This window comes from Eretmochelys imbricata, chromosome 2, assembly GCF_965152235.1.
Source record: "Eretmochelys imbricata isolate rEreImb1 chromosome 2, rEreImb1.hap1, whole genome shotgun sequence".
NCBI classification, from domain to species: Eukaryota; Metazoa; Chordata; order Testudines; family Cheloniidae; genus Eretmochelys; species Eretmochelys imbricata.
This window is the reverse complement of record NC_135573.1, coordinates 186677640-186691641: the sequence shown is the minus strand read 5'-3', so window position 1 is coordinate 186691641 and position 14002 is coordinate 186677640. Positions and strand designations below refer to the sequence as shown.

Sequence of the window (14002 nt, the reverse complement as noted above, 5' to 3'; positions counted from 1 at the left end):
ACCCCATATACTAAGAAAAACAGAGGATTCAAATCCTCATTGCTAAACAAGGTGAAATAAATTAGCCACATTATACAAGTATATAAATCCATGTCAAATATACATAGACTATTTTGTGGTCTGTTCTCTACTCTGATTCTGTGATGCATGCACACCACTGGAAAGGGAGTCCTGGTATGCAGTGTGCCAGACCTTTCTTTCCCTGATTCATGCCACTTCATACTGCTAAGATAAATTAATCCTTCCTGTCGCATGGTCTTTGACCGCTAACCTTGTGATGCCTTTGCATCCATGTGCCTACTCTGAAGATGCTCAGACCACTTCCCCCGTCACACTAATAGAAAAAGATATCGCTAGTACTTAACTACTAGCAAGAGGGAACCCCTGGATATCAAGTAGTCTGTCAAATGATTTTTGTATGTGAAGCAGTTATAGATTTTCTCCAGGTAACCCTGGAGATGTGTCAGACCCTGGAGATGTGTGATCACTAACCCAGCAGGTGCAGCTGGACTGAGAGCGTGTGTGTGTTACTCAATGGCTTCATAGAGGACAAAACCAGCAATGCTCCCAGGAGATTAAAAGTTGTGCTCGCACCCCAAAAGGAACAGAACTCTTCCATTTTTACCATGCTTTTGCGCCTGCATTTCAGCCTTAGAAAAAAGCTTGCTCTAATTTGCGAGGAGGATAATGCTGATCAGGACGTGATTATTTTGTTCATGCAAATCTGATCTAATACGGCTAAAGCAAGCGAAGTGGAAGATGAGGTGAAAGGGTCATTGTGACACATTAGGCAAAATCATGGATGGGAACGCGGTTAATCTGAAAGGGCTGCAAGACTGAGGCAAGGGTAATCACTCAGATAGCTATTAATAAATCCCTTTGATAAAAAAATAATTGTGTGCCATTGCATATGCCTTCCTACACACATGCTAACAAGTTTAATGAGGCAGATACTGCAATATATGATGATCACTAGCTTTGAGGAGGACAAGACTGCCATTTCTAATGTGTGATTACTGTTGATGTGAATTTGATTCTGGTATTATTTCAGTTTATAAAATCATCAGATGACATGCACCTAGGCTAAGCCTCTTTCCTCCTCACAGCATGAGACTGTGGAATTACCGAACTTCATAGTTTAATACATTTGCACGTCTTTGGCTTAATGAGTGGAGATGGTACGTGTGCACACAGAGAGAGAGAGAGAAAGAAAAGCAGCAGGGGCCATCTATGGGCAAGAGAGTGAGCCCTTGAATTGCTGCTTCTGTGAAAGACAACCTCTTTCTCAGGAAAAGGTTATACAGACAAGCCCTGAAGACATCAAATCAAACTGCATTTCTAGTGAACCTTCCATGCCATTTATTCCAAGGCACTTTTGAAAATTATATAATTAGCTGTGAGTGTACCAAAACAGGGCTTGAGCCTGCAGCTACATTTTAGAGGATGAATGAATGATCAGTTAGTAGCTATGTGATTAGGTGGAAATCTTGATGCTTAACCCAACAGTGAAGTGGTCATCTGACCCTGCTCTCAGCAGCTGTACACTCAATGATCAAGACCACCACCATTAGGCAGAACCAGTGATGCACACAGAGGAATAGATGTGGGATCTGTGCTTGAACAGAGCTGGTAGGCACTCATATTGGCACCATCTTGTTCTTCAGAATCTCAACTTTCATTTAAAAAAAAAAGTCGCTTGTTGTTAGGGTTGGAAAGAAGACACCAGGTTCACATTTTTGAGGTAACTGACGCAGCACCTGCAGAGAGCCTGGAACAATAGCTCTGAGAGGAATACATGGAGCCCCACTGCCCTAACACCCAGTCCTGTGCTTCAGTTATTAGACTACGTGTCCTCTATAGGAATGTACACAGACGACAATAGAGGACCCAAAGATCTGTGCCTGAGAAGCAAAACATCGACTGGGTTAAGATGGTCATTTGATGTTTCTCCCTTATCAATAGGGTTACATAAATCGATGCAGGTAAGAAAGATATTACAGTATGGAACTAGGTACTCCCAAAGCTTTAGTGTACATGCTTAGGCCAAAAATGGACATGACTTGTGTCTGCATGTCGTAGGATACTGCTGAGTATCCATCAAAGGGCTTTCCTTCATGTTTAAATAATGTGATGTAATGTAACACTGACAGGTGCTTTCCACACTGAAAAAGGATCAGAGCAGAAAGGGTTTGGATTGGATTGTTGTAGAGTGTGTGTCTCCCCTTCCCCCAAGCTCAGACCCTGAAGTTGCTGTCTAGCATGCAACTGATGTCAAAGTGAACTAGATACAGCTTCTTGGACTGCTCGCTTTACTGCACAGCAGCATGGAGACAAATAATTGGACTCTGAAAGAGGGGAAATAATAACCTACTGATAATTGGTGTGTGCACCGTACAAGGGCTACAGTGTTTCTGGGGGAAAAAATCATGGGGAGGAAAAAGAAATGTGCATTACAGGTCATCATGGAAGATGGTTAGTATGAACAAACAACCATTTCAGTTTTGATATATTGTACCAGTTTTACCAAATATTTGTAAAAATGTGTCTTAGGGCTCCACTTTGTGCGTGTCAATACATTTGATATTCTTTTGTGTTGGGAACTTTTATTAATTCACTTGCAAAGAGCTAAGAAATATTAAGGACTTCATAGCATAAAGATACAGTAGCATATCATTAAAGAGGGCACTCTGCGGTCCTCAGCCAGTACTTCAGAACGACAAGTGTAAAACATTGTATGTGAAAATCCCAACAACAAATTCAATTATTCAACATGCTTTGTCTTGCAGTTGGAATGGAGATTGATGGACAAGTGGAAAGTGACTCAGAGAGTGAAGGTAGAGTGGAAAATAATAGCTGCTGTCTTATTTGGAAATACACAATGAGAGATCTTTTTTCTCCAGAGCTTTATTTTGTGATTTGACTTGCTACACAGTGGTAATAGTCTAATGAGGTATGCATGGTTATATGCAGTGTTGTTGTAGCCCTGTTGGTCCCAGGATATTAACAAGACAAGGTGGGTGATGTAATATATTTTAGTGGAGTGAAAGCTTCTCTCTCACCAACAGAAACTGGTCCAATAAAAAGATATTACTTCACCCATGTTGCCTCTCTACTATGCATAGTTAGATTTCCTACCTGGGTAGTTGACTTTGATGATGATGATGTGCAGGAGAACGCTCCTAAACCTGGTTGTCCCCTTCTCTCTGTGTCACTGAGAAGGGATGGGACCCAGAATGAAGCTTTCCTTGGTCTGCCACAGTAAAGCAGGCCGCACTGTGTTCCATGGGTGGTGTGATGTGAGTGAATTTATAGGATAATGCAAACACCTAGAAACTGTCACCTTTCACTGCTTTTTATGTAATTCTTGTCATTACAGTAAGGGTGAGTCTTCGTTACATATGACTATGAGGAGAGAGAAGTAAAGCCAAGATAGATTTAGGACAGACTAGCAACTCATGGCAAAAATCAGGAAAAGCCATAGACCGGATTTAAATTTTTTAAAAATACTCTCACAAATACAGTAAATAAAGAGACATTGCTAAGGGCTAGGATTGCTGGGGTAGTGGATGGTTTTTGGTGATAGACAGACCCTCTAGAGCACAGTTCAAATCCAGCTTAGGTAAATAGTAACTGAAAATCCTCATCTGATGGCCTCTGTGAAATCAATTGATAGTCTTAGTCTAGTTTCCAGTGGACAAGGGAACCCACTAGAGCTGGTTAAGTTTTTTCCATTAGAAGCAAGAAGCCTTTTGAGAACAGTTTTGGGTAGTTTCACAATTTCCCTGTTTTTCCATCTAAACCAAAAATGTCAATATTTTGAACTGGGTTTTTTTTAAACTCTTTCTTCCCACTATTTTATTTTTTTATTTTAATTTTTGTGTGTGCCACTGAATGCAGCAAAACAGGTGATCTGTAAAGTTTTGTTTTACCACTTAATCTTTTCTTCCTCTCCCCCCCCCCCCCCCCCCATTTTCCCTTCTGCCACTCTAACTTTTCAGAGTGTTTCCACCTTTGGAAACATTCTAGAGAGGCAGAGTTACAGACTTTTCATTTTCCCTTTTGCCACTGTGTAACATTTCCAAAGTTGGAGACATTTGGAAAATTAGTGGCAGAAAGCAAAAATGAAAGTGAATGAAGCCTTAGAGAGGGTTTGTTTTAATCCTCTTTTTGCCACACAGTTAAAACGGGGGTGGAGGAAGAAAATTAACAACATTTTGGGGAAAATATGTTGTAATATTTAAAAAGGTAGAAACACATGTTCCATTTCAAATGCTGCAAAATGGAAAAAACTTTGAAATTATATTTTTTTCTTTTTTGCAAAATAATGTTTTGATCAGCTCTAGTATCCACATTACAACTGTTACAAATTAGTGTCTCTGCTGACAACAGGAACAAGAAAATGAATGTACATAGAGACTGGTCTACCTTTTCCACCCTACATCATTCCCCTCCAGGTAATGATTACAGCTTATTGAAGGCAGAGCACGGAGAAGCTTATTGCTGTCTACTTGTTCTGCACTGACAAGGGACCTCAGTCTCCAGGGCTAAGAATCAAGCCACTTTCATGCACATTAAATTAACATGCTGTTGTCTAAAGTATAGCCAATTGGTTGACCACACTTGAGATTCAATATTAAAAATGTTCTAGAGACCAAATCACCAAGCCTAGCCATTTTATTGTCTAGAAACAGAGCAGTACAATTCACAAAAGAAAGAGTTAATATGTTACCAATGCTTCCAAGAAGCAGTTTTCACAGCATGCACTCCGCCTTATATAGAAATATGATTTCAAAACCAGTCACATATATTGGGAGGTTGTTTACAAATTAAAAAGCGCTTTATAATTCACACAAGACCAAAATTCACCAATCAGCTTTTACTTTGTTTTTATGTACCATGCTGTACCCTTCTCATTTTCTGTTTTGGAAACCATATCCAAAGGTTAGAGTGGTGAAGGCACTCCTTACCTGCACCAGGACATAGAATGAATGTATCTTGTGTTTGATAGGTTTCATATTTGCCAAAGCTAAGTTCAGCTTTGCAAAGTGCTGTGGGATACTTGGCATGGATGAATAGAATTATTGGAAGAACATGATACAAGTCAGTTAGCATAATGACCCAGCACTCATATTTAACAATAACATATACAATATTAGTACCATGCACATAATACCTATTAACATGGGGGGGGGCATAATCTGTAACATAGGTGTTGGATAACAATGCAATTTTTTACAAGAAAAGTAGAGTAAATTAAACAATTTGCTTTCACAATTCTGGCATATATTTAAAGGTCAAATTCAGACTAAGGTCAGAAGGGATTATCATGATCATGTAGTCTGACTTCCTGTACGCTGCAGGCCACAGAACCTCTCCCACCCACTCCTGTAATAGACCCCAACCTCTGGCTGAGTTACTGAAGTCCTCAAATCGTGATTTCAAGACTTCAAGTTACAGAGAATCTTCCATTTACTCTAGTTTAAATCTGCAAGTGACCCATGCCCTATGCCGCAGAGGAAGGGGGGAAAAAAACCAGGGTCTCTGCCAATCTGACCCAGGGGAAATTCCTTCCTGACCACCAGATATGGCAATCAGTTAGACCCTGAGTATGTGGACAAGACCCACCAGCCAGACACCTGGGAAAGAATTCTCTGTAGTAACTCAGACCTCCCATCTAGTGCCCCATCTCCAGTGGTTGGAGATATTTGCTGATAGCAGTCACAGATTGCCTACAGTAGCATGTAGCCAGTCTCATTATACCATCCCCTCCATAAACTTATCAAGCTTAATCTTGAAGTCAGTTAGGTGTTTTGCCCCCAGTGCTCTCCCACTAACTTTGAAAGAACAGGGTCTGGAAATGATTTCTAGCTTTCAGCTCCTAGGATCCATTGACACACAAACATGAGTTTCACGATCATCAGTGGACACTGTGTGCACATGACCAAAGCTAAATGCAGTTCTCAGCCTGCTTGTCATCCAAAGTCTGTGGAGGTCATTGGTAGCTTGTTCAGACACCAGCGGGGTTTGGATTTGGCATTCTGTCTGTACTTTTTGAATAAAGGGCAAATCTTTATTGCACCAATATAGACTGTTTCCAAAAATACTTGGTTTCATCAATTGCAGAGGATGAAGAGGGGGAAAAGGCAACCAGAAAGCAGCACTCCAAGAAAGCCATCAAGTCAAGTGGACATGAAAGGAAAAAACAAAATAAGAATGGGGAAGAAGCTGAGCTTGAAGAGAAAGCTGAAGCCCCAAGGCAAAAAAGAACTACTAAGAAGAAAAGTCACAAAATGAATGACAGTGATGGGGAAAGTGAAGCAGGGGAAGCAGCAAGTAGGAAGAAAAAGAGAGAGAAAAAGGCTTCTGGCAAAGACCAAAAGGAAGCAGAAAATAAAGAAAAGCAAACAAACAAGAACAGGAAGGAGCAGGATAAGAAACAGAAGAAAAACCCGGCAGAGAGGTACTCTAACAATCCCCAGACAGAAACCTACATAGTAGAATCTCATTTTTGTTGAATGCCAGCTTCCTGGGAAGCAGGTTCATGAACCTGTGACGTAGTGGTGCGGGTTACTATAACATATTACAGTAAATTATTATCTGTAACAAAACTTTAACCCTGAGAAACAAAAAAGAGTTGTTTTTCTGGTTAAAATGCAAGCTAGAATCTTCTTCTACCCCAAATACAATCATAGAATTAAGTATGTAATGGATTCCTAATGTGTAAGTATTGGAGCAAGAAAAAAAAGTCCTTTTAAGGAAGACAACTGAAAGTAAGCCAGAATAAGGTACCTTCCTTTGGCTGGACACATGATAATCCTAAAAGGTTAGAATGGATCTCTTAGGTTTTACAGACTATTCCTGTTAGTTTTCCTTCATTCCTTTGTCCTTTCCTTTTCTTCTTCACCCAGACTTTTTATTTGCTGTGTCGCCTGGCTATCATGTTTCTCACAGCGATCATATCTGGTTAACTGTGAGAACCCCATTGGCAGTCAAAGAGGTCACATGATACTTATGAAGATGGTTGAGTTACTTTACAATAATAAGAACAAGAAAAGATCTGCAAGACTGAATTGGAGTTATGGTTGAATCCCCAAAATGACACCTGTTTCCACTAAGTGTTTGTTAGTGTCAGCTCATGTGATGCCAGTGAAACTTAGGTTAGCTGACAATAAAACAATTCATTTAAGGTCTGATTTTGCAACACTTACTTTGGGCAGTTCTTAGGCAAGGAGCGTCAATAGGACAACTCAACATCAAGGCTCCAGAATTGAGCCTTTTATAAGTGAAGGCCAAGACAAGATACATGTGCAAGATTCTCAGCTGGTGTAAATCAGCATAACTCCACTGAAGTCACTGGAACTATACTGATTTATAGCTGAGAAGCTGGTCTGGGACTGATCAAGGTCTGGTGTTTATATAAAGCACACACCCCTCCCTCATAGGCCACCGTTCTGAGAGGACTTGTGTCCTGGGTGAAGGTAACTATTTTTATAACTGAAATGTGGCAGGCAATGTCTTTCATCTGGTATTCTGTAACCTGAAGCATTTGCCCAAAATCTTCTCCTTGACTTGAGCATCTTAAAGAAACTGGATCACTTTGACTACCCCATCACTGTGTCAATTTAGTTGGTAGCACGGTCACATTTGGGCCAGAAAGGCAAATGCTCAAATTTCCTCCCTTGGTTTGGATTCATCACATGCAGTGTTGATATTGAAGGACAGCACCAAGTGGGGAAAATATCATGTGAACCCTCTCTAGTAGATACCAAGATTAAAGTTAAAGATCCCAGAGAATTTTTCAAAGAGCAATAGAAAAAAATCAGTGTCTTAAGTAGAGTTTTCCTTCATGAAAATTTCACATTTCGAAAATTTCACAGGAACCAAAAATCAAAACCAAATTTGGATCAGGGAATTCAAAATGTTTTGTTTCGATAATTTCAAAGTGATTGATTTCAATTTCTATCTTTCTTTTTTAAAATATTTATTAAATAAACTTACCCTAAATTAACTTACATTTCAAAATGAAAAGTTGTTTTGAACCCAAAAGAAAATGGAACTCCTGCTTTGGAAAAAGGTAGCACCATGGGGCATTTCAGCAATTTCAAAATATTTTTTAAAAAAAAATTGAAACAGGAAATTTGTCAAAAATGCCACTCTCCTGAAAGTTTTCAATCTGCATTTTCTGAAAAAAACAAAAACAAAAAAATTACATTTCATCAAACAATTACCAACCAGCTCCAGTCCTGACCAACATTCTCCCCCACTCCCAAACATGGTATGGGATACAAAGTTCTCTCTGTTATTGTGGAGTACATAATGGCTGCTCCATTTTTTGTTCAGGTACTGAACACTGCCTGTGTCTAACTCACTGGTCTGCAAAGTGCTTTATAATCCCTGAAGTATATAAGGTGCTATATACAACTACATTTTATTACATTGTGTGTGTGATTTTTTCCCCCTGATTTTACTCTACTCTCGTCCTAGCTCTTCTTCCTCATCTGCTTCCAACTCATCTGATGAAGAGTCTCTGTCAGAGGAAGAGCTGATGAGGCTAAAGGAACAGGTGGAGGAAAAGAAAAAACTAATATCTACCATGAGGAACAAACCTTGGCGTATGGTGAAGAAATTAGCATTGCTCAGGTAGCCCAGTCCATTCCCAGCTATTTATAGTTTTCACAATAGGAACCACTGAAGCTAGATCTTGTGTTTAATAATTGTTGATGCACATAACATTTTAGGATTAAATCATGCTGTCATCATCCCAAGAACCCAGTCTTGGAAAAGCAACCAATGGAATTTAGCCAGCATGATTTGGTTTAAATGAGAAGGGCTTAGAGGCAGGATTCTGTTGTCTGTCTCTGTAACTAGAGAACAGATGATGAGCAAAATCTGTTCAACTGATACCCAGGCTGGGATCATTCTGCCTTTTTATTTAAAGGCAGAGAATGACTTTCAGACTCCCTGTTAAAGCTAACTCTGTGCCCTTCTTTGCTTATTCATGCCTACTGTTATATAGCAATCAGAGCAGCATGTCTCCATCTTACTTTACACTTCCTGGAGCATTGCTGCTTGCAGGTAACTTGGAAAAAAATACAGTATTGTTTACAGCCAAGATAACATTGTCTGCCATCCCACACTGTACAGGTGAGCAATGCAGATGTTTCTAGCGAATGCAATGAGCAAACTGTGAGACTTGTAAGACGGATTTTGGGTCCCCCCCAGTCAATGTCAATGAAGGAATGGCTCAGAAGCCCTTGATAACTGGCTGAGGGACCAGCACTGATGATGGTAGAGAGGGGTTTTAACCAAACCTAAAGTCCACTTCCAAGGAGAGAGAATTTCACTCCTCAAGGTAACCTTGCAAAAAGTCCCATGAACCCACTGGAGGGTGAGGGGGAGAAATGGGTTCACTGTTCTGTGTTTGCCTGGAGGCTATTCACAGCACCAGCCACCCATGTTGCCAAAGCAGGCAGTAGCTGCGGCACCTCCCCTCATCTGCTCCTCTCTTTCACTCTGAAGAGCCAATCTGACCTTCAGACACCTGGCCCCTCTCACATCAGCAGCATGCAGTTTGATTCCCACAGATTAGTTACAGCAGCCTGGTCCTTCCCTTTGCCTCTCCTGACCTGGGTCCTTGGGGGAGGCGGGAAGGGGACTTCAGCTCTCTGTACCTAAATTTCCTTATCTGTAAAAGGCAACTAATCATTTTTGATCTCCCAGGTGGGTTGGGAAGGTCAGTCTGTTGTTAGTTGTAAAGACGTTGGAGATCCTCAGTGTGAAAGGTGTTACAAAAAGGCATAAAGTATTACATTTTTATATTGTGTCCTAGCAGCTGAGAGGTTGCCTGGGATCATGTTTGACTACACACTCACCTCTTTGTCCCCAAAAGAACTGCAAAGAACAACTGAGAGTGAAGGAGGGCACATATATCCACTCTAATTTACTTAATCAAACTGCTCCATTACCTTGGCTGGGCAAGAATATTTAATGAATAGGTTGGAGTACATAACAATAATACTAGTCTATCCAAGGACCTCAGAATGTTTTACAATTAGTTAATTGGGACTTATAAACACAGCTGCTGTGAGCTAGGTAAGTATTAATCCCATTTTACAGATGAGGAACTAGAGCAAAAAGAAAATAAAGTCAACATTTTCAAACATGGGTACCTAAATACAAATTTGGTGGCCTCTCTTTAGGCATACAAGTTTTGGAACATATCCACAAATGACTGGCCCAAGGCTACACATTAAGAAATCCAGGAACAGAACCTAGACCTCCTACCTCCCAGGCATATGCGTTAACTTCAAGATCATCTTTCCTTCCTTCCTTCCGGACAGCAGCACTGTTAAGAAAGTATAGAAGGAAGAACCAGACTTCTCCCATCAGTATGGAAGGAAGACCCAGAATATGAATGCTGTTGGAAAGGGAACCAGGTGACCTTAGGTCTACGTATGAGGAAACTCAAACAGAGGGATATTAAGTTACTTGTTCCAAAAATCATACCAGAAATGTTTGACAGAGCTGGGACTAGAATCCAGGTCACCTGACTCTCACTGTCTTCCTCCCTTTGCTAAGAGCACAATTCACAGAAATTAAGTTACTGTACAACGGTCTCTGTACCCAGTGCCTTCTTGGGGAAGATTCTTTCAATGTTTTAATGTAAACATAATCACCTTTATATTTTTGAATTAGGGAGGCCCAAGCTTTTGTAGAGCAGTTTGAAGGAGCATTGGGAAAGGGAAAGGGGAAAAAATTCTACGCATACAAGATGATGATGGCAAAGGTAAGTGCTGCCGTAATGACAAATAGAAGAGTGGATGCTTGGTCACTAATACAGTGTATTTTGGCTACAAGCAATAAACTCACATTGGGCAAAATAGCCACCATTACAGAAGCCGAGATAGCACTACCTGTATGTATTTTAATTCTCTGAATAGCTGCATGTTTCCATGGTTCCTAACCAAATTCATGTTTACAATTATATGCAGGATATGAGCCAAATTCTGCCCAACTTAAACCTCATACAGCCTCCCTACAGTACAGGAGGTTGCAGAGCATGTAAAATCGGGGAAGGATGAGGGTCTCTGGGTGTGGTCTCTCACAGGTTATAAAAGTATTGATTGCACTAAGGATTGGAGAGACAGCAAAATCCAGGCATAGTACCCTTCGCTTCTGTGGAATTGCGCCAGTTTACAAATTGGACCACTGAATGGGAAGATGAACATGGAGAATTGTGACTTCTCATTGCAAGACTAGAGTCAGTAATTAAGTTATTGCTTTCATTGAGATTCCACTGATTTAAGACTTTAAAAAAAAAAAAAAAGATCATGTCCTGTTCCCATTGACATCCGTGAGAAAAGAATCAGGGTTGCTATTTATCAAATGAATCCTTCTTTTAAATAGAAATGGGCTCAAATCAAAGCCTCACACACAGATCTGGCTCTGCAGCTTCAACCTCTCTCTTTATCAGTGGGTTAAATCCCAACACTAACTCTGATCCCGCAGAAACCTAGCAAAGTTAGGATTCAGGACCTGAATTTGAACACCTGAGTTTGGAAGTGTTTGGATTCAGGGTTTTGATGTGGACTGTTACAGAAGTAAAAAAGGTCAGACCCAGATGGAAAACTCCAGGATTTGGTTCAGGCTCACCTCTGGCTTTAAAGTTTGCCATCAATTTTTAATAACTCAACTAAGCATTAACTTTAGGAGCTCCTTAGACAAAGCAACCCCAGATTCCTCTCCAGGACCAGTTTAACATTGAATCTCTATTTGCAACACTGTTTTCTTGTTTCAGAAATGGGTGAAATTTAAGAGAGACTTTGACAATTTTAAGACACAGTGTATACCTTGGGAAATGAAGATAAAAGAAGTGGAGAGTAAGTGCAACTTCCATTTAGACTGAGACATGACTAAGATATTTTGTTATACTGTTTTGTGTTACTTCAAATAATCTCTTGGTCACTGAGAATCTTACCCGCCCACAGTACTAACCACTGTCTCTTTTTGTTTAAGGTCACTTTGGTTCCTCAGTAGCTTCTTATTTCATATTTCTGCGATGGATGTATGGAGTAAATCTGGTCCTTTTCGGTTTAATATTTGGACTGGTTATAATTCCAGAGGTAAGAGTTTAGGCCCCAATCCTGCATTCAGGTTCATGCAAATAGTATCTTGTCCATAATAAATGTCAAAATGAGATTGAAGGCATATTGTTACTTATTTCCAATTGTACTTTGTTACTTCCAGTGTTATTACCTCTGGTAATGTCACATCCAGTCACGTCATCATCCTTATCTTAACTCATGATCAATTTCTTATCTTCTGCATCCGTCCCATTTTGACATTCACTAGGAGCAAGATACTGCTCATGCAGGCACAGAGACCTTGGGCTGCCTTACTGATAGATCTGTGGATAATGTCACTTCATGATGCTCTATCTTCCTGGAATGACAGAATAAACTTCAGTTTTACTTAGCCTTAGTTAAAATATGGTAGAAGATACACCTTATACACCTATGTGGATTTATAGTAGCAAGTTAGGCTCCTGTTTTTGAAAATGTTGGCTTTTGTGACTGTCCCTAAATCCATATTTATCACCAATGGAAGAGATTTTCTAAAGCATCTTAAGAGACTTAAGACCAGAAGCCCCACTGAAGTCAATGCCTGATAATCACTTAAAGTCCTCCACTCACCGCCAGGATGGCACCTGCTCCTGGTTATTGTGGGGAACAGCTCATGAGTTCATAGAATCATAGAATATCAGGGTTGGAAGGACCAATCCCCAATTTTTGCCCCAGATCCCTAAATGGCCCCCTCAACGATTGAACTCACAACCCTGGGTTTAGCAGGCCAATGCTCAAACCACTAAGCTATTCCTCCCCCCTTCCCATCACCCCTTCTTGTGGTTGCACACTGTCTCTCAGTTTCTCTTTCTGGGTCAGCAGCTCCTCTTTCACTCCACAAGCTGCTGCCTTTGTGACTTGACCCTCCAGCCAGGTCACCAAACTTTTCCTCTTCTGGGGTTGGAAAGTCTCTTCCCACAAACAGGCTCAGGCAGCCTTCCCATTCACTGATTTGTCATGCCACTCCCTCAGTGGCTGGCATGGGAAACTGGGCCCACCCTCTAACTCTGCGTTCTGGCTCAGGGACCCTCTAGCCAGCAGTTAAGGCCTGTTCCATTTTGACCTTCCTGCTTTTCCCTGACTCCTCTGATACCTTTCTTACTCTCCCGCCCCCAGGTTTGCCAGCCCAAATGTACCTTCCTTCTCCCAGGGAGTGACTGCAAGCTTTCCCAGCAACCCCTTTTCTGTGGCCAATTTCCTGCCTTTATAGTCCCCAGCCCAACTCATTTCTCCTCAGCTGGGCTTCCTCATTCAATCAGGGGATTGCTTAGCCACTGGATTCCCCTTAGCTATGACTTGTTGGGTTAATTAACCCCCTTCTCAGTCTGCATTAACCCTTTCAGGGCAAGTGTAGGGTGAATACCCTTTGAAAAATTCCACCCTTAAGCAACTAAACATGGATTTGGAAGCCTAATTTTAGGCTCATATTGCTGAAAATTTTAGGCTGAGTGAAAAACAGAACTCAAGAATTCTATTGGCTTCAAGTATAGGCCATCATATCTGTAAGAAATCCAGGATGTACATTTCCAAAAGTGATTAAGAAAACCATAGTGACAATATGACACTGTCAAACACATTTCTTAATCCCGACATTCTTGTAAAATATATATATAGATATATATAAAAATATATATATATCTCACAGTAAAGGTAACATACTGGTAATATTTAATTACACGATTGCCTATTGAGGAGTTATAAAATGTATATACAAAATACTTAATGACGTGATTTAAAAGTTCTTACTGGTGCTAATGTTCTTATTGGTGTTAATTTGACATCACTGCTTGACTAGTAAGTGGTAAGTCTGACTAAGTTTTGCATAGTTTTTCAGGTTGTTTCAAATTAAGAGGATGCATAAAATAAATAAGAGTTGCCAA

At 40.4% G+C, this 14002-nt stretch overlaps 1 protein-coding gene across 1 annotated transcript in view; it reads left to right on the top strand.

Annotated features, from left to right (window-relative positions):
* The first annotated feature begins 2426 nt into the window (after nucleotides 1-2426).
* Nucleotides 2427-14002, top strand: part of TMC2 (transmembrane channel like 2) — a 57221-nt gene continuing 45645 nt past the window's right edge. Inside the window, exons 1-7 of the mRNA XM_077808728.1 lie at nucleotides 2427-2472; nucleotides 2787-2834; nucleotides 6124-6460; nucleotides 8485-8640; nucleotides 10696-10786; nucleotides 11798-11879; nucleotides 12016-12122. Coding sequence (XP_077664854.1) covers nucleotides 2427-2472; nucleotides 2787-2834; nucleotides 6124-6460; nucleotides 8485-8640; nucleotides 10696-10786; nucleotides 11798-11879; nucleotides 12016-12122 — 867 coding nt within the window. The remainder of the gene's footprint in view (nucleotides 2473-2786; nucleotides 2835-6123; nucleotides 6461-8484; nucleotides 8641-10695; nucleotides 10787-11797; nucleotides 11880-12015; nucleotides 12123-14002) is intronic.